This window comes from Pocillopora verrucosa, chromosome 12, assembly GCF_036669915.1.
Source record: "Pocillopora verrucosa isolate sample1 chromosome 12, ASM3666991v2, whole genome shotgun sequence".
NCBI lineage: Eukaryota > Metazoa > Cnidaria > Anthozoa > Scleractinia > Pocilloporidae > Pocillopora > Pocillopora verrucosa.
In genome coordinates this window covers 13,162,313-13,187,844 of record NC_089323.1, presented here as the reverse complement: position 1 = coordinate 13,187,844, position 25,532 = coordinate 13,162,313, and the positions used below count along the sequence as shown (strand labels likewise).

The window sequence follows — 25,532 nt, the reverse complement described above, 5'->3', positions numbered from 1 at the left end:
TTGCATTTATTTTCATCGTTTCATCATACTCCTGACTCATCCACAATCTTTATTTAATAATTACACCACAAACTTGAGTAGCCTAAGATGTTTGCGCCTAGAGAGATAACACTCCAGTCTTCTCTTATTCTAATCTACCCACAAACATTTCTTTGACTCCCAGAAATAATCAAACCCCCCAAATACTCGTAGAGCCTAAAAAGATAAGATATAAAAGTTGCCTATGAGTAATTTCCAATGCGTTTCAGTGGCCAAAATTTGATTGTGGATATCTTTCTAGACGCATTTTCCGAATTAATTTTGCATCAAAAGTTGGCTTTTGAATTCATAACGTTTCTTGAATTTCATGATAATAATCGGTTTTGCCCGACGCCCAAATCTCGGTGTCTATTATGTCCGGTGATTTCAACACGTTCATTAATAGCTGATGTTTTGTCAAATGCAGTCTATAGACTTTGGAGAGTGGAAAGAATCAATTAAACCGCTCTAAAGTCAATTACGTTGTGTTGATTTAGGGCTGTTTCTCTCTTCCGTTGTTAAAGAAAAAAAAGAAAAAAAAAAAGAAAGAAAAACCGCAAAAAGTCTTATGCTTCACTCCACGTGAGCTTTAAACTTTCAATGGTCAAAACAACATTTTCTGGTATTTTACTCAAGTCCATTGCTGATATGAAACGATGGTCAACGTATCAGCTGACCAATCGTGGTGTTTCACAGTATTGCACACAAAAATATGTTTGCTTCAATCTAAAATAGAAATATTCAAAATATCGTTTGTATTGTAGTCAAACGCGTGAAAAAGTGTACTGAAACTATTTGACCATTTTTCTTTCGATACAAATTAGTTTCCAGGGGAGTAAGAAATTTTTGAACCAGACAAAAATGTTTTGTGACAGATGCCAAATGGACGAGACAGGAGGAGTCGTTGCGCTTAGGGGTGATAAGCCACTTGAGTTCTCTAGCCCAAAAACTGTTATTGAGTTAGAAACATCTTGAACCTAGGCAATAATAGTTTAACTTGTGAATAACTTGAACTTCTTGATACATAACTTAAGCGGAGCCATTGAATATCATGTTTGTGACCTTTATGCGCGTGCTATATCTCAGACGATATAGGACATCCAAGGTCGCATATTTCGTAAACTCTAGAAATAAACATTGTTTCTGGAATCCCTCAAAATCACTAAACTTTGATACTTTCAAGAAGTTCAAAAGAACAATTATGAAATTTGGCCAAACATTTCCGGCTGCCGGCCAATTAATCCATTCAAGACCGTACTTGGCTCCGGGTATGTGGCCACGGCGTGGTGTGTAATGATTACTGCAATGTGACTGAAATTTAGATACCATTTCTCGTACGATATTGCTGCGAACTGCAAGCCTTCATTCTTCGTCGGTGACCCAAATAATATTACGCATGTTGTTCTAATTATTCTATTTACGTTCTCATCTCTAGACCAGAGAACAATACATATTATTAGCGACATGCTGTTTCTCAAATATCACACCAGAAATATCTTTAGTATACGCAGTACTTTAAAGGATCAATACTATAGCACTGAGAGTGATAACGGTTTCAGTCAAAATGAGGGCAAATGAAGCAATCGTAATAATGAGAAGTTGTGGTAAACATTCGTAGTAAACTTCACAAAACTAACTCTGACATTCATCATGAACTGAAACAGGAAAATACTGTAGTTATGTTCTGTGTCATAGCTCTGAGGATTGACTGACATTTTCACCATTTAATCTTTAATGCCATTAATAACCTATTACTCTTCACCATACACAATTCTCATGAATTTGCACTTGGGAGCCAATGATGCACTCTGCAACTACTACAAAACTCGACAGTTTAAACAACAAGAAAAATCTTTTTTTTTGTTATTTCTTAGCTCTGAAGACCAGGTAGCTAAAATGTTACTATTTAATAACGGATACCATGTGAATACATGAGAGTTATTGTATCTCTGAAATACGGTATCACGAAGTTACTCGGATAGAGATGCGATTGTGTGTTGATCCTTGATCTTCTTTTCATTCTCGTTCCGCCTTAGGGAGCCATTGTAAATGTAGATAACACGACTATTTGAAATAAGTTGTGTTCGTAAGCCACATGACTGGAGTGAAAGATATCCCCGGATGAAAAAGTAAACTGATCAAATACTTTGACATAAAACAGTTTATCGGTACATGTTGTACATGGATTTATCGATTTATGATGTGATTGCTTAGCCCTCTCCATTGCATGCTTTGCTCCGCAATAACATGAGAATGCCACTGATAGCATATTTAGTCACAAGATATCTTTCAAAACTAATATTAAATGGAGAGGATTGAGGGTTCTTTTGAAACAAAGCACTGGAAGAAAACTCTCTAGTATCAAACAGAAGATCTTCAGCATCTTATGGCATCTGCTCGATGGCAGATAGGGGAAGACATGTTATTGAATTAATTTATTTGTTAATGATTTTAATGGATAGTTTTGATAGACTTTTCAGATTCCGGTATATGAGAGATTAACTTCTTTTCAATATTTTATCACAATTGTTACGATTGACATCCATTCGCGAAAAGGTCATCCCTAAAAAGAATCTCGTCTTTCATTTCCTTGAAGAGTGGTGTCTGTTCAAACAAAACGTCAGTTACCCCCGCTAATGTTTAATTCTCACGAACTCGCACGTACTCAAAAGGAAGGTCGGCCTTAAAAAAAATTTCGTTATCCAGTTAAGTATAACATCCTTCTAAAAAACCACAAATTTCCCTCGCTTCCTTTTAAGAGAGGATTCGCCGAAACGGTAATCAATTTAAGGGGTCACTCTCGACCATCATTCCCGAAAAACTTAATATAATTAGTGTTGTCTCTGACTATAGCTGAAGCACTTGACTCTCTCGACTTGGAGAGGCATTGATGCATGGAACATGTGCGGACGCAGCTCCATCAAGCTTCTTATAACTCAATAGGGAGTCGAGTCCAATCAGTTTTGACAAAACCTCACCATCCATTTTTTGGCAGCATTTCTGAGTGATACTGCATGCAACACCAAAAGAATTACAATGAGAGGTATTCAACAACGAACGGGTATGTGAAATCTAGCTCTTTGATGAAGAACTTGCATCTTAAAGAGACTCGTCCATAACTGAAGCAGTGATTAGATGCAATGCTTACTTTTTAAAATATGAGATTGTTTGCACATCTATGGCATTTATAACTAATTTCTAATCCATGGTATGTGACTCTTAATCTTGCAAGCAGGAAGAACTTTCGAAAAGTTCACTCTGTATTATCAAACGTAAGAAACAGAGGTAGAACTGTAAACGTTTTGAATGTCTTTCGATGGTGGCTTTGATTAAAGAATAGTCGGATTGTCTGATATAGTAGAACAGTCGAACTTTCGTGCTCGTGGAGGCCTATTCAGTCCTACAATTTTCGTTTTCTGAGCCTAGCACAATTCTGTTTTCCAGCTCAATCGTACATTCGTTCTATCGAAAATATCCTTTCAGTTTTAAGTCTGTTTCTACCTTTGGAATGGCTATTCAAGGTCTAGTCAATGTCGAGATGGAAAACTATGATCATTTTTTGAAAATGACTTTCCCATATAACAAGTATCATGCGAATATTCATTATCTGATTCGTCGAATTTCGCACGGTCTAAGATTTAAGTCCTTTCCATCTAGCTGGAAAGGACTGCAGTCCTTTGTTCCTTTAAAGTTTACTTGCGTTCATGTTGCTTCTGAAAACATGCTGATGATTACGGTCCTGAAATCGCTGCGTTGCTTTTTGTACGGGAACGCCAAGGCGTAGAGTTTATCTGGTACAGTAATATTTAAGGATTCTCTGACGGAATTTTGCTAAAGAACAAGGCTTCAGGTGCCTTCTCCTTCTTTCATTTAATATTGCTCTCTGCCGCCTTTTCTTGTCTCTCCAAAGAATTAATGCACTTATTCTGTTCCTCAAGTTCATCTGGCTCAATTTTTGGCGACGGCTTTTCTCAACAAACTTGAATGTTGATCTGGCTTAAAAGATGAAACAGAAACGTTAAACTGCCACGTTGATAAATGGGGTGATATATCTTGATATTTTTTTATATGTGAAGTGCATGAATGGTGCTTTCCCTGGGTCAGGGAAACCGGAGAAATTCCGTTTTTTCATAAATGAACAAAATCTAGTTGTTGCAGATCCCCGATTTAAGGAAATTGGTGAAGGATTTTCAGCCCTTCAGTTAGGCCAAGCAAGTGTTCCGAATCATTAAAGTTCACCCGCATTGATCGTTCAGTCAAGTAATTTACAATTAATCGCCCAACGGAGTGAAAATCGACTGCTCCGAAAGAAAACTTATCGCCAAAGTAACGTAAAAAGAGAAATTTATCGTCACCGAATCCTGACCTAAAAGACTGAAAATTTCCCGATTTGATTCTTCGAGTTAACTTTATCCGTATCAGTACTTTCGTAGGAATGACTCTGAATTAAATTCATTCCACGTGGAATCGGTTGGAAGCTTGATTCAGAGATTATGTTAAAGAAAAGAAAACGCACAAGGAGCAACGGTAATCTCCCAATCTTTAAAAACGATGAGTACTCAGTAAGACAAACACCCCATTTCTCTCTCACATCCTATGAAAGTTGATTCGGTTTCGAAGAAAAAAGATGCGGCGACTTCATTGCCACACATCTCATATTTAGTGGCAACATAAAGGTGAGTGATATAAAAGGCCGATCCACGTACCTTAGGGTTTTGTTTTCTCCTAAAAAATGTATAACCACAACAGATAGAAATGCCGGTAACCTTCAAAATTTCGGGATGACAGGCAGAGCTTTCCACGAGATTTCTACGCTCTCCCAGAACTTTTATTTGCAATTAAAAGTTCATTTATGAAATCCGTTCGATCCGTTCCTCCGTTCGCTACCACGCAGCAAAACTATTTGTGACGGTGCTGACCGCTTCTGGATAGGATTGAAGTTTTAAAAGTTGAAGCAGATAGTCGTCTCGGTAAGTTGGTAACTCGTAATTCGTATACTCAGAGCTTGAAGTTGACTCCAGGTTCTTATAAACGAAAGCTGTCTTCGATCACTTCCTTTGCTCGGTTCTACAAAACAAAACACGTGATCAGTTATAATGTGAGGACGTTTTCGCTGGAACACAAAGACAATACGGTGTTTCTTTTGGAAGTATTATTCCTTGTGGCTTTGAACGTTTCTAGGATTTGAAATAACTGTATTTTGTGAATATTTGGAGATCGGAAGCAGAATTGACTTCTGGTCGTTTGCATTTGAAAAAATTTGAGTACAACAAATTTAATGAGCTCACAAAGTAATACCGAGGAGCGAAGAATTTAATAAAATTGTTATTCCATTTGCGCTTGATGAATGTGAGATGGTAAATAGGCACTTTGTGTTAGATGAATAATTCTTAATTATTATACTCTCGCAGTTTCCCTTGCTCTACACACGATTGTCATTGACTGATAATAAACACATGACCCTGCATAAATTTAAATCCCGATCGGAATACATTTATGAAGTATGATCAATGTTTAAGTTTTGCACTTGATCAGAGCATGGCTGCGGTGGGTGGTGTGATTGTGGCGCGATGTTTTTAAGCGTTCTTATCGGGAACTTCCTGTCTATTTTAAAAAAATAATGACTCGTAACTTGCTCACGGATTATTCTTGAAAATGTTATAGAGAAGCCTGTGGCTGAAAAAAGTAGCTTTTGTTTATTTCATCAAAAGACGAAATAGAAAACTGGTGGAGCAGAAGGCCTCCAAAAATATGGTTCTTTAAAGGAACATCTTCAGTTTTACTAAGAAAACAAGTTATACTGTTATAAACGCACAACTTTTGGTCTTTTTACTTTGTACAATTTCCGAATCAAAAGCTCTCGTTTTTCAACTCATTCTGTAAAGTGCGTAGAACTGATCATAAAATATTTAAGCTGGAATGACTTCACACCGCTAAATGACTTCTTCTCTTCAGGTTCAGCTCTGCTGCTTTTGGCACTTTTTGTGAATTCTCAGTTTATACCATCAACAAGTGCAGCCCCAATTGATTGCCAGAAGAACACTGCTTTCTGCCTAGAAGAAATCATGAAGGAACTGACCCAACTTCAATTTGAGGTTAAAATTCTCACAGAGAACAGAACATTGGTGAGATGTACGTGTACTTTTTTTTAATTGTACTGGTTATTCCATTTTATCTTTATCATTATACAGTGTAACACGAAAAAGGTAGTCTTATGCATGGCGATTTCCATTTATTTTCAGGTGTCTGTGACAGCAGCAGAATGTTTTACACAAATTAAGGTATAATACTTCTTTGTAAATGATTGAAAACCTCATTTTTACCTTCTCTGTTGCATCCCTCTTCACTAAGGGCAGCTTCCATTCCATCCATTACCTCATTGACCACCTTATCTTTGCTAGCAGCAGCATATTTTAGGATATGCTGCTGCCACATAAGGTATTTTTCCCGCAATTTGGTTGGGATGTTATCATCATTGAATATTCTACACAGCTCAGCTTTTAACTGCATTGAAAGGTAAGGCAGAAAACATAACATGTAAGTCGTCTTACTTGTCAGATGAATCTACTCTAGAGGTATTCATAACCACATGTGTACTGAGAATCCAGAGAGAGAAATGCTGTTCTTAAGGACTGTTCATGCCCTTAATAGGAACACAAATATATTGGTAAGGAACTTGCCTTTCATACACACAAAATCCCTCTTCCCCCCTTAAGAAAAAAATTAGTACAATTGGGAAGCATATCATTTAAAAGTATTGGACTGCAATCTCTGACAGGTACCCTAGTATCAGCCAAAAGTTGGCCAAAAAGCAAACAAACAAACAAACCTGTAACTGGTTTACATTTATGACAGATACAAGCAATTTACAGCAAATACTTACATGGATGAAATATTTCAGAGATGGGTACTCCATCAAGACAGCCTTCACCAATTTAGGGGCAGTTATGATTTCATGGCGGCGGAGGGGGAACGTTTTGTCCATGAAATCCTTATGAGCTTGCGCTTTCGGGGGTTTCTCCTGACTTCATTGCGATTTTCCTCAGCAAAGGCTTTTAAAGTTGCCAGAGTCTCACCTGCAGGTAAGTCTGGCTGCTGTGCCCAAATACTGAAATCTTTTTTTGCCTTTTGGCATTAGAGGGACCAGCTTCAGCAGGATTGGCTGGATGTTTGGGTTTTTGGATTTTTTTCATCCTGTTGAAAATCTTGACCTCCAAATAGCCCTGGAAAAGGGTCAGGACATTGCATAAATTAATGCCAAATTTTTTGCACATTTGTTAGTAAACTTTACTCAACTAATGATATTACTTTCAATGTGTGGAGTTCACATCATCTCAAGTTTTTCAGTTGGCACTGTATTCTGCCCCTTTCCCACTCTGTGCCTCCTAACTGAACACTACACATCTAATTCTATGGTAGATATGTGTTATAATTATTGGTAACAGCCAATCACACTTAAGAACTTAAAAGATCAGAGTGATTACTCTGCATCTTCTAAGTTTAAGCCAAGAAATTCAGCACAAAAATTTCTATTTTTTAACATAAGCAGAAGAAGCAAACTGATAGATTTTTAAACTTTACTAACCCATTCAGTGTCTGAGTCAACTAGTTTCTTGCCAGCCATACATGGATACTCTTCAACAATTTTTTTAGCTATCCATTGCCTCTCAGAGAGCTTTGGGTGGCTGGTGAAGTGGTTGATGCTTGTGCAAACATCCCGGACCAATTCACTTTTCTGGTTTGCACTGAGGTATCCCTCCTGGATACCTAATTCTACTGAGGCAGAGAACTGTAAAAAAAGTAAACAAATGAACAAATTTATTTGTCATTGGAGAACAGTAAATTTTGTGACTAAAAAGTTTCCATAAATGTAAACAAACTGTGCATAAAAGAGAAAAAACATAATCATACCTCGATGATATCAATAATGTACTTTCACCAAACTATGTACTTATCGAGAAAGGAAATCATACTCCTAGGCACTTCAGTTTTCATGAATTAACAAGGATTGCTCAAAAAAACTAAATTAAAAAAAACGGAAAAGTTTCTTACTCTCGATGGAAGCTGGAACTTTGATAGCCATCCAGGAGGAAGCTATAGGTAGAAATATTTTTTGAATAAATTAGACTGTCTGATAACATGTTATTAATTAAGTAATTTTTAATTTACCAAATTCACACATTAGGTTTACTTTGTTTTATGCATAGTGGACGTAAATACATATCTAGTATATTTCAATAAAAATTAGCAGATCTCACCGTTTTTGACGGCTGTTTTCCCCGACATTTCTCTTCTTTAACGGACCAACTGGCACCTTGTGTTTTTTCCTTTGGGGTAAAATAGCAAGAAAGGAATTGATAATGTACTCTTCACTATCCAGCTATCTTCACCATCTTACCCCATAAGAACTTACTTTAGCAATGCCCAGTTCTATCGCCTCGTCCATGATACAAAAATCCTTGGGCGATTTTCCCTTTTCATTGGGTGTCGATGTTAGTTCTAAATTTTCATCATCGCTGGTGTTTTGTGAATCGTCAGTCGACGTGTAAAACGAATTGCTCGTAGAACTTGATTCTGCACACTGAAAGAGAAAGAGCAAAAAATTCAGCTTAAGTGGAGACAAACTAAGATATGGACATAAAAATAACAATTAATTTTTTTAAGGACAAGTTTAAGAATTCGGAGTGAGGAATCCTAAAATCAGAGAGTCTTGAAAGAAGTCAAGTTCATCTTGTGCAAATGCAGTATCCGTTTTGAATTGTAACCGTCTCTATCTCTCGGCGCCAAAATGAGAACACATGACTTTAGTTGTGAAACCGCTGAGAGTCAGGGGAATCACGCATGCGTCAAATTCTTTGGCGGGAAAATTAATTATCTTACCGACGAAGAACTCGCACCATCTCTAGGTTCAGCGTTCATCAAGATCAATTTCTTGAATTTTAGTCGCTCTTTTACTAAGGGAAAGTAGTGCCTCAGTTCTTCTACATACTGGACAATGCCGAAGAGATCTTCATCGTCCAAACCTTCCTTTTCTGCAAGATAAGTTACGAACAAAGATCAGTGAAGGAGTCAAGTTTGTGTACATAAAATTGCAATAAAATGTGTTGTTAAGCAAATTTCTTTCGCTTACCTATCCTCTCTAAAGTCTCTGGAGAAAATCCATGCGACTGGAGCCAAGAAACAACCTCCTCACCACTGTAGTTCATTATTGAGTCCGACGCACGAGGTCTAGCTAGGTTCGTTCGACTAATGAGATACGAAGAAGGAGCTGCAGAGACGCACCAGCAAAAGAAGGACGAATTTTGGAGGGAAATCGCTTTTATAACAAAGTTTTAATCATTAAAAAGTTCACAGTTTTAAGTTGAGTAAACCAATCGTTAGCTGCGGTTTAGTTCGAGTTAAAGATCTACCAGTTTACCCCTCAACATTCCCGAATCCCTACGTCCTTGTGGCGTTTAAGTTGTGATGGGTATTCCGTGTAACATGTGCAATGCTGTCCTTGACAATTTTGGACTAGTTATCAGCCATTTCAGGCGGGTACATAGAGAAGATCCTAATTTCTTTGTTACATGTGGCATTAATGGATGTGGAAGAACTTACAAGAAATTTTATGGGTACAGAAGTCACGTACACAGAGTGCACAGAGGATTTCTACGAGTTGCACGTGACGTTAAACAACCTCAGGATTTAGTGCAAGATATTGAGCCTGAAGAGCAAGCTGGTGATTTGCTTATTGATGAAGCACTTTTTGAAGAAGACAAAGACGATGTCCAAAATGAACAGTTAAGAAACACGATTGCAGCATATCTTTTGCGAATCAAGGAAACACACAATCTCTCACAAAAAGCTTTGGATGACATTGTACAGAGTACCAGTTCTCTTGTCTCTACTGCTGTTAAGTCAGTATGTATAAATATTGCCGATAAGCTTTTAAATATGGAGGAAGAGGAAAATCATGTGATACAAAACATAACATGGCAAACTTTATTTGAGGAAAATTCTGAGAAGGCAAGCCCATTTCAAAACCTTGAAACAGAAAATAGACAAAAACGAGCATTTAAAGAAATCTTTGGTCTTGTTGTAAGTATAAGAAATTAAGTATATTGTACAATTTAGGATTTCCTTGTTAATAGTAAGGGAGTAAATCACTATTTTAATGAAAAGAAAAGCACCTTAACATACAGCTGTTAAAGACACCAAATTCTGCTTACAATGTTCAAACATGCCTAAACAATTTATAGTTGTAATACCAGAGACAGAAATGTGCAGTCTTTTCTCTTGTTTTATACCAGCTAGGGCTATGCTTGAACCAGCTAGCTAGGCTAACTTAGATGTTTCTGTACCAGTATGATATTTCGTTGGAATGTAATAAATCAACATGCATTATGTAATGTCCCCTGAACAGGAACCTGTGAAACGTGTGCTTGGAAACTTCCATGGTCATCGACAGAAAGGTCCAAAAAGAAGAAGGGTTCAACTAAATGATGAAGTCATTGAGATCCCTCTTCTTGAAAGTTTAGAGCAGTGGTTGAACAACCCCTCAATTTTGAAACAGGTAAACAGAAATTATGGTGAAGTCAATCTACACTTTGCCATACTTGTTTTATCATAGGGGAGCTAAGTTTTATGTGGACCAGTTCTTTAACTTGTGGGAATTTGCCTAGCTGGTAATTTTCCATTACTTTGCCCAGTGGTATTCTTAAATTTTGATAAAGGTGGAATGTTAAATGTGGTGATTTATTTGTAAATTCTTACGAATTGTTTCTGAACAGGTGGAAAACTCACATCAACGACATGATGAGATGATTGCTGATTATTGTGATGGTCAGGTTTACCGCCAGCACCCTCTTTTCTCTAGGGACCCACATGCTTTACAGATTATATTGTATTATGATGATGTTGAAGTTGTGAATCCACTGGGCAGCAAAACCTCAAAACATAAAGTTGGTAATGAGATATTTTTATTTCACTATACTGTCACAAGTCATGAGACATTCATGCATGTACCTCAGAGAGTAAGGAAAGGCATTTAGGTGTAGTTGTCTTACAATTAAGATTCAACCAGTTCAGATACTTATTTGAAGTCATAATCAATTAACCTTTGTAAGCATGCTAAATGTTGCATACTATTTTAGGCGTTTTTTACTATACTCTTGGGAATATTGACCCTAAGCACCGATCCCAGCTAAAGGCAATGCAGCTTCTGGCAATTGCAAAGAGAACTGTGATCAAGAAGTATGGATGTAATGAAATTCTTCAAACATTCATGACAGAGCTCAATCAGTTAGAGCAGGTAAGAGTTAAATAATGACCACAGTGTGCAGTACATTCAATATCTGTTGTAGAGTAAACTGAAAGTATAGAAATGCAACAGACTTTAAAAATGTTGTACTAGTCTTATTTGTATTGTATATATTGGACAGTTCAGGGCTTGACTATCAACATCTTTTTTATTTGATCTATATTTATTTCCTAAGGATGGAGGATACCAGTTTACCATAAATGGGGAAAGAAAGTCTTTGAGAGGAACCATCAGCTTCGTTTCCGGTGATAATTTGGCATCCCAGGAGATGGGAGGCTTTAAAATTGGAAGCTGTTCTGCACTGAAGTGCAGAGTTTGCATGGGAGATGCAAATGATGTGGCTTCAAAGGTAATATAATGAAATAAAAGATGAACTATTTTTCCACTGACAATATAATAAGTTTTGTCAATCTACATGCAGCTGTCTAAATCTCTTCCCATTCACTTTGCACTCTGCTGCCTACTCATAAGTTTTTTTCTAGGCTTTTGCTCATTGTGATAACTTTTGGCTTAACTTTCCCAGCAGCCATGTGAGAACCATTCTATGTAGAACCAAAGATACTCCTCTCTATTAATGATTAAACCACCTGATCCTGTGACTTACCATGAAAAAACTGTGTTGTAAATCGTGTCTTATAGAGTTTGTAATTGAAGAGTGGTGTTGAAATCCAATAACTTTCTCATTATTCCCCACAGTTTGTGGAAGACGATTTCCAATTACGCACCAAAGCAATGTATGATCAGCAGTGCACAGCCATTGAAAATTCAGTCATTGACATTTCTTCACAGTTTGGAATAAATCTGAGATCAGCCCTGAACCAGTCACGATACTTCCATGTCATAGAAGGTCTTCCGGGTGATGCAATGCATGATGTCCTTGAGGGGCTTCTTCAATATGAAGTCAAAGAACTCCTCAAATATGCTATATATGAGCAGCAGTTTTTCACTTTGGAAAATTTAAATCGTTGGATTAAAAATTTTTATTATGATTATCCAGATGTTTCCAACAAACCATGTGTTATATCAAGTGCCACCCTAAATTCCAACACTAATTCTCTCAAACAAAAAGGTAAAACTGCATTATTAGTAGCTTCATTCGTACAACATGCTTTATCCAGAGATACAGTCTTAGCTTTGAAATCATTGCTTGTAACTCTGACACAAGATACATTCGTCATCATTGCATTGTCACCCTAGTGTACACTGTTAGTATTAATTTTGTAAACAAAAGGCTGTCTTTTTGTCCATTGTTATTGTTATGGTAATATTTGAACTGCAAGTTACAGTAATTCAAAATTTTCCAAACATTTGCCATGTGTTTAACATCATGATCCTACCATTCTGGTATATTTTTTAAAAGTAGTGGAATATTTTGGTAAATGATCAATGGCACTGATACATATATATATTTTATTTATTTCACTCATGAAATTGATAAAACTGTGTTTTGGTAGCTCTGCTGATCATAATGTGATTTTAGCTTCACAGATGTGGTGCCTTGGCCGTTTCCTTCCATTGATGATGGGCAGCCATATCCCTTGTGATGATGAGAAGTGGGGTCTCTTCTTAAATCTTTTGGAAATAGTGGACATTGTTTTTGCTGATGCAGTCACACTTGATAAAGCAGCTTACTTAAGGGATTTAATCACAGATCACCATACTAGCTTTACCCAGTTGTACCCAAATTCCTCTGTGATTCCAAAGATGCACTATATTCTTCATTACCCCAGGACAATGGTAAGGTAAGTTGGAAATTAAAAATATTTTAACTTTTCTTTTGATGGGTGATAATTTTGTGACATAAATCTTTGTGTTATTGTTTGTGTTTTCCCGTAGTTATCTATAGTACATGTAAGGTTGATCATTGAAAAAGGAAAAAATGTAAATATGTAGCATTTTGATATTTAAGGCTTGGTCCAATGGTACGGTCCTGGACAATGAGATTGGAGGCAAAGCATGAAAGACTCAAACGGCTGGCCACATCCCTTGGCAATTTCACCAATATTCCTTGGACGCTGGCTCTTCGTCATCAGTTGAGGCAGTGCTATGAAATATCAGGCAGTAAGCATGGTCATCCATCAATTGAAAAGTCTTTGGAAGTAGGCCCAGGTATTTAATTACAACCATTTTATTTTCCGCTGGTCTGAAAGTATGCTGACATTCATATGTGCATGTGAATTTTCCTGTGACAATATAGACATATACTATGTGTATTTATCTAATGGGGGTCCTTAGGACCAACAATTCTGCTTTTATTTATTTAGTGTAGAGACCATTCATTGGAAAAAAACCGCCACAATTATTTTTTGTCAACTTGTAGCCAATAACCTTTAAGCCTGCTGTCTAATTAGATATGTTATGCCTTTTGAAAAAAACAAAGACACTTATTGTAATATTATGAGGTTATTATTGCCATTTCCAGGGACTCAGAAAGAAGCTAACAGGGCAGCATACTTCAACATGCTTCTTGAGAAGCTTGACACCCTGGAAGGTGAAGACCTAATTCATGAGTAAGTAATTTCATTTAATGCAAACACCATTCAAGTGCAGATTTTAAACTAGGTGACGCTGAATTAACAACTTTACATAGAACGAGTAATGTTAATAAAAAATAATTCTGTATTAAGAATACAAATATTTACATGTGCTCAGGGTATTCAATGGTAATTTTTTGACAATTGCACTTTTGTTGTAGTTTTTTGTTCTTGGACAACCCATCTTTTCATCTTTTTTGACGGTTGTATTTTTTAGGGCAAAATGGTGCATGGTCTTTGGTACCAAATATAATAAAGGTGCAGCTGTCCACACAGGAGGAGATGGGCTCTTACCACAGTTCTCACTGATAGACAAAATTGTGACAGTTCCTGGGAAAGATGCTTCACAGGTCTTTTTTGTTTTGAAAGAAATTGTTACCCATAATTATGAAGTCCACTTGCATGCATATCATGTGAAGGTTTTAAATGATGGAGCAGTCACCGTCAGGAGCCAAGAAGAACTCACAACATTTAGGCCTTTGCATATTTGTAGAAGTATTGGGGACAATCAATCCAGTTTTATCTGCCCTAAAAGTGATGTGGATGTTTACAATGAGCAGATATAGAAAAGGTGTCTGCAAATGATCTTGGAAAGGTGTACTGAGTATATGTCAGCAATCAAATATGATTTTTTGGATTATGTCTGTAACAGGCTGTCATTTTTTGAAAAGTGCATTGAATATAGATGGGCAAAAACAGCTGTTTGCTTTTAAAGGTATTGTATATAAAACTGCTTGTGAAATGACGTGTAAATAGCATTGAAGCTTTTGTAAAATAAGTTGTAACCTAGTGATAATCATGGATTAATAAAGAGCATTTGATATAGCTTAGGAATGGGTATTTTAGTCTTTGTGTTTTCAAAATCCATTGTATAATCAAACCTATGAACACAGAATAGTAGCTTGGCTCACTGTTCTGATTTTCAGTGACTTAGTTTGTTCAATCATATGGTTATCTTTAAAAATTTTGAATAACATCCAAACCAAAGTGATTCTAGATGCCCTCATGAGATCAAGGCCAGATGGCATCAAAGAGCTGAAATGATCCACACCTGTGGGATTTTCTTAAACCGACATGGCTGAAAAAATGACAAAAATAATAAGCATCTTCCTATGTCAAAAGCAAAAGTAGAGCAAAAACTAACGACCTTACTCACTGTGTTTACTATTATTGTACTTTTTTGGGGCCAAATTGGTCAATCCTACTTGGCTCTTGGAGGGGCCAAATTGAGGAAAAGTTCCAAAGTAGAATTCATAGGGGCCAATTCAGATTTTGGAGGGGCTGAAATGGTACCTGTCCCGCCCGTTTTGGCTCAAATAGTCCAAAACGAACCTTGATGGGCCAAATTGGCCCTCAAGAAATTGTGGCCAATTTGGCTTTTGGGGTCAATTTGGCTCTTTTCATTTTACAGTGTAGCTGAACATTGACAACAGAATAATTTAAATATTCTAAACTTTTTTCGAATCTTTGGTCATTTATCGAGTTTTTCAAAATAATTTTTTTATTCTTATCTTATGATTTGATGCGCTTTCAAAAGATAAAAAATATCTGAAGAATCCAAGTCCGTAGTCTTCTCTCCAAGACAGATACTTCTTCGGATGATATAAGCACATTCATACCAAACCCCCTCTTTGAGAGCATGCCCAACGTTTGAAACGTCAAGCATCTTTATTTTATCTACAACAGCTAGGAACTGTGCTGAGCTGTACAAATCCGGACGAAGGATCAGTGGTGTTTACACTATCGACCCAGATAGTTCAGGCGCCTTTAATGTATATTGTGACCAAACTACAGCCAACGGGGGATGGACGGTGATCCAGAGGAGAATGGATGGCTCCGTTGATTTTAACCGCACCTGGACGAATACAAACATGGCTTCGGTAACTTGGTCGGTGAGTTTTGGCTCGGACTGGACAAGATAAACCGCCTGACTCGAAACAAGACAAAGAACAAGCTTCGGGTACATCTGGGGGTAACTACTGGCAAAACTGTTCACCCTGAGTATGACTGGTTTGGGATTGGGAACGAGACAGCTAAGTACCGGCTAAACATTGGCAATATTACAAGTAAGTTAACGGTTTCCTTTTTTTCAGCATTCATCATTCGATTTATATATATTAATTCCCTCTCATTTAAATCTCAATACTTTACTCTACTTGGTCGAGTAATGGTATTATAGGCTGGCAAAGTAGTCCTGAGGTAAACCTGATTGGTTCTTACTCGGTCTGGAGTTAGGTATCTGTGCCACGTAAGGAACTTAGTTCTTACTTACCTTAATATTTTCCTTTTTTGCGGTTAACAACAAGTTATTCGCTGAAAAAGGCGTTATACGGATCCCAGAATTATGCGAATTTCTTTTGTTCTGTTTTGAAACAGATGCCACTGTTTCCTCTGATTCTCTCGGTCCCCACAGGAATCTCGTTTTTGGTACCTGGGATAGAGAACCTGTTGATTGTGCTCAAAGAAGTGGCAGAGGCTGGTGGTATGGCGACGGTATTAAATGTGCTGTTTTTTCAAATCTCAATGGTATTTATCCGCGTTGTGGAAGTAAAACCTCTGCAGATATTCGCTGGGCAGAGTTAGTTCGAACCAGCGCCGAAGGCAGCGCTCCTTCATCAACTGAAATGAAAATTAGACCAGTAGACTTTTAAAAACTTTCCCAGGGATAAGTACACAGCACATCAGTAGATAGTGATTTTTTTAGCGTGCTCTGATAATATCCACCTCTGAACAGCTAAGGCGACGAAATCGTGCGTCAAAGTTTAATTTAGGTTATGAATTAGTATATTGTCAGAAAGAAACTATTTTTTTGGTTTCTTTGTAGTAAAAATTCCAACATTGGCCATGTAATTATCTGTTTATTTTATAGATACTTATGAAATTCCTGCATAAAAGACAAATTTTTAAAATTAATTTTCAATGAATTTTTTCAACATCACTTTCCGAGACTTCAGCAAATCTTCCTGAATGTTCTTTAAGCTCGCAAAAAGTATCGATGTGAAAATTTGGCAGCTCATCGAGAAAGTCACCGGTAAATGTACCGTCTTCGCACCTCGAAGCCATTTTGTGAATGAAATTTCAAAAGAACCGGCCGCGGGAAGCTCTCTTGTGATTGGCTCATCATGTTAGTAACCATGGCGACACCAATATCCTCACACGTGAAAGATAAAAATAGTATCTTCACTGTGTGCGATGAAGATATGAGTTTTTAGTAAAAGAAAAAATCCCGATATTTCATCAGTATCTATAAAATGAAGACGCATTCGTCATGGATTTAATATCTTCGAAGTCAATTTAAATAAATAGGTTACGTTTTACCAAATTGTCATAATTGCTGTCCGGATTCCCACGGTCATGGTATCGCTGTCGTGAGTGTTTCCCTTTTGACAAAAACATTGAAAAAGTTTGTCTTTACCGTATTTGACAGTCGTTTACAATAATGTCACGCTGCTGCTTTAAAAAAGAATTGCACAGATAAGAGCTCAGAAGAGAAAATTTTGTCATCTTGAATCGCAAAATTGATCACTTAGAATATAAATTGACATCGCCATTCTGAAAAATAACACTCCTGTAATATAGGTTTTTCGTGCGACGAAATTTAATGATAACGAGAAGATGGAATGATGAAGACAAGTGAGCAAAGAGAGTCTCATACTGTCCCTTTCCCTGTGAGAATATTAGCTTTAAATCGAACTTGCGTCAGTTCCTTCATTACTTCTTTCAATCAGACTGAAGTGTTTTTTTTTGGCAATCTCTTGGGGCTACACGCGTTGATGGTGTGATTTGAAAAATCACAGAAAGTGCCAGAAACAGCAGAGCAGAACTTAAGTAAAGAGGTCATTATGCGGTATGAAGTCATTCCAGCTATTCTATGTTATTTTTATCCTATAAACATAACATAGAAAATGCATTTTTATCCTATAAACGATTAAAAATAGTTCTAAGCAGAGCAGAACTTATGAAGAGGTCATTATGCGGTAGGAAGTCATTCCAGCTATACTATGTCACGACGCCAAGTTAAGTAATGAAACAATTAATAGGCTGCAAAATGAAAACAAACAAACAAACAAACAAGCAAACAAAAAAAAAACAGAAACAAAAACTACAAGAGAAATAAAAACTATGTTATAATGATGATTATATTCATAATAAAAATAGTATTAATAATAACAAAATAAAAACACAGCAACTTCGTAGATCTCCACTCGAGTATTTACTGGAACTAAGGGAAGTTTAGTCTGATCCGAAAATTCAATTAACCAATAAATCTCATTTGTTACCGATTATACGGTTGCTAATATTCTCGGAAAGAGAACTTCTGAGATGATGCCGCGTGACGTGGCTTAAAATTTAACCTTTGCTCCTCTTATACCTTGTACGATACCCTTTAGATTTTAACTTGTAACATAGGAAATATATTTTTATTCTATAAACGATTAAAGACATTATAATTATTATTAAAAATAGTTCTAATTCTATCGAGAATGTTCGACATGGGGTCGTAAAGACCCTCCTCGTTTTTGGCTCGCCCATGGTCAGTCTTGTGTGGACTTAGTGAGAACGTGTACGTGAAGTCGTTTGAGCTACCGTTCAGTAATCAAGTTTTGCGAAATTATCTTAATTTCCCCTTAATTCGCCGTTTCCTGTTCAATTGGAAATTCCTAACAATCGCAAGTATCTTAATTTAATAGATTTACATCATATGCTGACATGCATGAAAAAATGATCGTTGCAGGTGAACTGCAGTTAGAGAAATTGAAGGAAAAAAGCTTCGACTTTGGCCTGGCCTTCCAGCTACCAGATGGACCCGCTAAACTTAGACATGAATGGGCCCCTTACTAAGAAGTGAGTCGTTGGAAGCGCTCCCAACATGTGGCTTCGTAGCAAATATTTGGATTAGTCACTTCGAACATTCTCGATGAAATTAGAACTACTTTTAATAATAATTATAATGTCTTTAAACATTTATAGGATTAGTCACTTCGCACTGTCTCTTTTAGGTCAGAGTCATAAAAGAGACAGTTCTCTTTTCTTCAGTTGCACGTATCGCATAGAAAAGATATATTTCTGATATGCTACCTTATTGCAACAACTGGCGTCTTTGAAAAAGTGACATTTTTTTGGCTACAATACAAACGGAAGTCGCGAGAAATACAGCAGGGTATGTTTTTCTTGGAGTCATCAGTTGCAAAGTGGTTGCGTTAAATAAAAAAATTTTCCTGAAATTCCAACAGAAAATCGAATGGAAAGGAAAGTTTTCGGAAACTCGTTTGGAATTTCTCAAGCTCTTGAGATCCTCCATCATTCTGTAAATTTGGAAATTCAGGAGCTGTTCTGTTCCATTCGGCATTTCCAGTCGTTACTACTCGCCCATAAACACAGCAATGCTGCCTCGACAAAGGTACAAGATGGCGGAGTTACCATTGCTTAATCAGTGTACAGTGCGTTTTTATCGAGACACGTTTGTGTCTGCCGCTCAGAAAATGTCACGCCACCCATTGATAATTCCAAACCAAAGCTAAATGACTTGACTCCCTCGTGTACATATGTAATTGGGCGAGTGAAATGATTCAAATCATTCGGGCGAACTGAATATAACAATAAACTTGCGTTACCGTTGCTTTTACTATTATCTGACTAAAGTGATCGCAAACTTGTTCATGAGAGCTCACTGAGGTTGGCCTCTGCGCATGAAATTTCACTTGTAAAAGTAGCATATTACTCAAACAGCATTAGTCGATTTTTTTTCCAAATTATGCTCTAAAATATGCTCGTTTTTGGACATCATTCTCCTTTTTCCTAAAGTATATTTTTAAAAAGAGAAACACTAAACATCTCAAAATTATACATATGATGTTGATAAACATGTGTCTTTTTGATCATGAATCAAACACTTGCTCTGTTACATCACAGCTCACTATCACACACCCATTTAGTTACTTGTGAGAGCGGAAACTGTGACCGATCTGTACTTCCGGTTTCTGCAGTCCATTCAACGACGAACGACGCACTGTTGCGATAAACTTATTCATCCAACACATTGCAAAATTGAACAAAAAACTGAACTTAATCAAAGTGCTCTGTGAGCAAACTCGTGAATTGACACATGATTTTTTAGATTATGTTTAATGTTATCTGGTTTAGGGAATTTTGTGGTTGATTGTCATATCTAGAGTACGAGCAGTAGTTCAGTGTTCGCTAATGTAGCAAAGAAACAAAGTAACGTTGGGATAAGAAGTTAAACGTCTATCATTTTTGTTTCTGGTTCAAAAGAAAAGGTTGGAAGTAAATGTGGGTGAAAAGTGAAATTTACTGTCTTTCCTTGTAAATATTAGAAAATCAAGGCAATACTGTCTTAATGAAAACATTAACGATTCCCTCTTTATTAAATGAGACAAACGGGAACGAGTTTTGAGTGATATAACTAAGCCAAGCCTGCCACCGTCATTTTGGATCTTTAAGTCACGTGCTAGGCAACGTATAATCAATAACAAGATAGAATTTCATTTCAGGCCTATTTATCAATTTTGTGGTGTGTAACTTTCGCATTTTAGTACGTTGTATGTATGTTGAATCTTCAAATTGTCTTGAAACTGAAAAGAAAATTGTTCTTTAAAAATTCACTGAAAATCGGTAGCTAAAATTGTTTGTTTAGGTGTTATTTGATTTTCGTGTTAACTTGTTATTTCGTCAGTCGCCGGCATCTTTTGTTGCTTCACACAGGAAAAACACACGCGAAGTAACGTAATGATCAATTTTGTCCTCAATCTCACGCTATAACAGAAAAAGCTTTTGAACATCTGTAAACTCCGAGCGCTTCGCAGTAAGTGATATTTTCAATGAATCTTCGGATCATTTTCAAGTTCAAGGATTGTAAATTACAATTTTATGAAAAACGAAGGTTGTTCTGTTATTTCAGTGTGAATCCTTGCATGCCTGCCAGTCGCTGGCGCCGCTTGTTGAAACTAAAACGAAAAAAAACACTCTTTTAAGATTATCATTGGCTTCTTTTTCACCCCACCACTATTCTTAGCAACAAAGGTCGCCATTTCGTTTGTTTATTGCTCGCCAAAAACTATAAAATGCACTCAAAAGCCTAAAATCTAAAAAAAGTTTACAGGAATCGACCAATCGAGCGAGCGAGCGAGCGAGCGAGCGAATGCCATCCCCCACATCGTATCTATAACTCGCTCTTGCGCATGCGCGCAATTCACGAGTTAAAAATGATCAATCTTAGAGACCAAACAAGTCATGACTCTATATCTCTGGTAATGTTCCCGTCAAGTAAACTTAAATTTTGCTGATCATGCAAGCTAGTAGTGCTGCTTTTATAAGAAGTTCAAAAATTATGTTATTCTTTCCAAATTATGCCAAAAATCACGCTAGCACAATCTATAGAGGCCTTTCTTTGTGTTAGGGGTACTAACATATTTTTGGCTAGCGGCTCACAGAGCCTGATGCTGACACATGTCTCTGGGCGGGCGTAAGACGTTTAAGAGATGAAAACTAATAATATAATTTTTGCAAAATGCCCCTAGCTCCTCGAACGAATTTTAAAATAGGATATGCGAGGAAATTTGGCCCGTACATTTACAGGAAAATGAGGAAGATACTGGATCGCCGTTTCTTTCTTTTCTTTTCTTTTTTGTTTTTTTTTTCCTTTAACAAATGTTTTTCAAGTTTTTCAATATTACACCTTACAGAATTGTTAAAGAAAGCTAATAGTAACTGATCGTTTGTTATTAACACAGTGCAGTTACGTTTAATCATAGATAATCTTTGATACCCGATTAACTCGACGGAGTGGCGTCTGGTCATTTTCTGTTTACCGACTTCCTTCGCCTTGAAAGAAGAAAGATCAAAATACCTTTAATCGTTTCAAAATCTGCATTTAATAACTTCTTTTTGATATCTAGTTTGTGGCGGTTTCTTAAAAACCAGCGCCTGCACATGGTATCGTAGATACACGAATTTCATGCCCGGTTGTTGTGTTCATGCCTCGGCACTAGATGGCGTAGTGATATTGAATGCATGTGAACCAAAGACGATTTTGAATCACATTTTACATTCACCGAGTGCCGATAGCGAACACAAATATCACCTACACGTAAACTTAGTTCGCTGAGAAAAAAATCCTGAAATTCTGCTTATATAGATTAATCAAGGTCTCATAACAAGGAATATTACGACACAGCTAATCAATTCAATTGCGCGTGCGTGCGTCGTAATCCTATCGTGCACACGTATGACGTCAGCAAACAAATGCTTCGTTGTATGCAGATTTTTAAGATGTCTTTTTTCCGTTCCATCCCGATTTAGATGGACTTTTAAGAGTTCTAAAATAAAAGCAAATTAACGGAAAGATATTCCACTTGGAAAGCGATGGAAAGCAACGCAAATAACCCTCGAGTAAACACTTCAACGATTCCCACCAACGCGTTACGAACTAAGGCTGTAAAGCGAAACTGAATTTGCTGACTTAAGTGGGGCTTCGCACTTTCAGACCATTCTTTGGCTAGGTAATATTATTTTTCGATTGTTAATGTCTTTGAAGTGTTGGGCAACAGCAGATTTTGATTCAAATCTTACAACTCTCGGAATTTCCAATACAACATAATGTAATTTTTAGGGCCGTGAAGTCTAGCAGCCATCGATTCAAGCATGTTGATTCTATTGCGCAGTTCCCATATGCAAGGAACTCAGACTTCTTTCACTTCCAATATTTGAAATATTTCTTTATGATTTTTGCCCTGCTTTCTAGTTGTAGTTTTCGGTTAGCACGTCGTTATTTGATGAACCTGACATCTGTGTACTTCTACTTTGAAATCCGATCGCTCTATGATTTTTATCTAAAATTTTCATTTCTGAGTACATTTCACTCAAAATTATCATCTTTTCAGGTTAAGAGTAGGTTGTTGCACTGCTCCTAGATGAATATATCTTGAAGACTATTTATCTGGGATGCATTGTGCGCTGTCTTTCTCTGAAGTTTTAAACTTTGAGAAAGGAACATCAAAACAACTGCGTTGACAATGTTATAACACAATTAGTTCTTACGTTGGGTATTCATTCATCGAGACATGAAGCACACGACGTGGGAAAGGTTGGAGGGAACTCAAGAAGCTAAAGTTGCTTTCGGTTACGGATTTTAGGAAACCGCCAAAAGCTGGATATCAGTGAAAGTTTATTAAATGCAGATTTTGATAAGATTGCAAAGCTATTTTTATATTTTGATCTTTCTTCTTTCAAGGCGAAGGAAGTCGGTAAATAGAACCACGACCAAATGTCATTCCATCGAATTCATCGGGTATCAAAAGTAGCTCTTGCTATTAGGGACCTTAAGCAAACCACGACGGCGAGGGAGACGAGGATATGGAAAAACAAAAGATCTAATTGGCCGTGCGTTTTAAGACTTTGCACATTTCTTAGCCGTCCTATGCAAAGCAACAACGTGAAATCACAACAATTTGCGTAGTCTACGAACCGAAACCGGGATGGCAAATTTTTTTAATTTCAATTTGGAGCTCAACGCTTCTTTTATACGTTATGCTGAAGTTGAGGTGTGGCGCCACCAATTTATATAATAACGACAAAAAGTTATTCAACGTGTAGAACTATTTTTACACAGTTTCACGAAGTTTCTAACTCAACGAAGATTTTATCTATTAATTATCTTTGCCAAGAATTCAAGTGGCTTATCACCTTAATGTGTGGCGAGAAAACAAACGGCTCTTCCTTTTTTCTTTCACCCAGTCTCTGCTGGAAACATTTTTTTCCCGGATTAACATTTTGGGATCAAAACAAAAAGGTTCAAATAGCTTTAGTGCATTTTTTCACGTGTTTGGCCACAATCCAATCGACCTTTGAGAGTATCTTTCTCATAGGACAGAAACTAAAGCTATCTTTGGGTAGGATGTACACCATGAACATTCCGTTGAAATCTGCACCATTCTCTATGTCAATTATGGACTTCAATAAAATACCACATCACCGCCATGTGAATGACTTCAAACTTTAGATAGCGGCTCAAGCAGTTATTTTTACTCTCCGAAACCTGAAGACTGTATTTGATTAAACAAAAGCTATAAATTAACATGTTGAGACCACCGGATATAGTAGACAACGAAATTTTAATTGTCATTGACAGTTAGTGGTATCCTAGTTCTACTGACATCACTTTTACCGGTAAGGCCTCTCATTTTCCACGCGTAAAAACGGCTAAGATAACTTTTTGAAAAAAATGTAGGTCGCCCAGCACAGGAAAAGTCAAGTATATATGATGTAAAATTCTCCATCAGGTTTATAAATGAGTTAACATTTTTTCTTTATCTCCACAATTGTTTCTATGGGTACATGGTCATTGTACTCTGTATCAGTGCAATCGTGGGACGATTTTTAGCTTGAATAAATCTTGGTAATGGGCCAGAATTATAGTCGCAATTTTTGAGACATTTCCCTTTTCCCCTTTCTGACATTTGAAAACGAGAAAACATTGGACCGCTTTTAAAAAGTTGTCATTTTCAATTTGACACTATTATCATTCTCTGTTCTGTAGCATTTGTCTATTTAAGAAGTTTGCATAGTCGAGGAACATCATTTTTCTAAAAGTGATCTTATCTGCATTAAAGACTGCATGCACGATAAGAAAGTAATTCGAATAGTGTGGATAATAAATATAACATTTCTTGGGTCAGCAATAATGCATACGACTAGTATATCTTAGTACCTTGAAGAAGTTTCATATCAGAAAGCGTACATTTTCAAATAAGTTATCTTCTCGTTTCCGATGATATGCGTTAAAAATCATGCACGTTCATTGAGGCCACAAATGTGATGCTAAATGTAGATAACATACCTATGGATCGATTGATCGAATGATTGATAGTGTGACTGCTTGGCCGTCGGACTGTCACTGCAGCTCAATGCGTTTCGTTCCCTGCTCCATAACAATATGATTACTTATGGCATATATAGTCACAAGATGTGCACTCTTGCTTTATCAAATCTGATTTATAATCCAATGACGAGGCGTAAAGTTTCTTTAAGGTTTTTTTAAAGCCAAATACGAGACCCTCAAAGAGCTTTTGCCATCTGCTTAATAGCGGATTGGTGAAGGCATTCTGTTTAATTTACAGATTGTAAATCGTAATAACTGACAATTACATTTTAAAATTGGGTGAGTCAAAATGAATTGTGTAAACAAATCTCTTGTCGTGTTTTTACGACTCCAGATAAAACCTAGTTATGTAGGGTAATTTTAGGGGAGCACGTATGTAAATAAAACAATTTGTAGTTACGATATTCTTCTCCGATTTTGATTCTTGTCTCAAATCTTACGATTTGGTTCACCTCCCAAGCTCTTTATAAACTAATTGTTCCTTTCAGTCATCACTCATACACTGAAATAATAAAGTAACGATCCTAAAAGAAGTCTAAGTCCGTCAAATCTTTCCACGCACAAAAAGTAGAAACATCTAATAGGCGGAGTAGGACTCCTGAGCTAGATGTATTTGTTCTCGACGTCGGTATGAATACCGTCGTAACCGCATCGGCCACAAGACAAGACACTTAACATTGTTAAGATTTTAACAATGTCAGAATGGAACATCGTGGTTTGGTAAAGCTTCTCGTTTTAACTTTTTATACCAAGAACTGTAACGATTAGTCAATTTTTACGC

General features: G+C 36.9%; 1 protein-coding gene and 2 pseudogenes across 1 annotated transcript; 2 read left to right on the top strand and 1 right to left on the bottom strand.

Moving 5' to 3' along the window:
• The window catches only part of LOC136277192 (angiopoietin-related protein 7-like), a 47,349-nt pseudogene that overhangs the window by 5,382 nt on the left and 16,435 nt on the right, over positions 1-25,532 (bottom strand).
• LOC131786383 (angiopoietin-related protein 7-like) lies at positions 2,979-16,505 on the top strand (annotated as a pseudogene).
• Positions 9,484-14,420, top strand: LOC136277349 (uncharacterized). Its single transcript, XM_066159364.1, has 10 exons — positions 9,484-10,098; positions 10,424-10,573; positions 10,791-10,965; positions 11,154-11,311; positions 11,496-11,669; positions 12,017-12,389; positions 12,801-13,062; positions 13,230-13,429; positions 13,743-13,830; positions 14,072-14,420. Exons 1-10 carry the CDS (start codon positions 9,484-9,486, stop codon positions 14,418-14,420), a joined length of 2,544 nt encoding a protein of 847 aa, XP_066015461.1.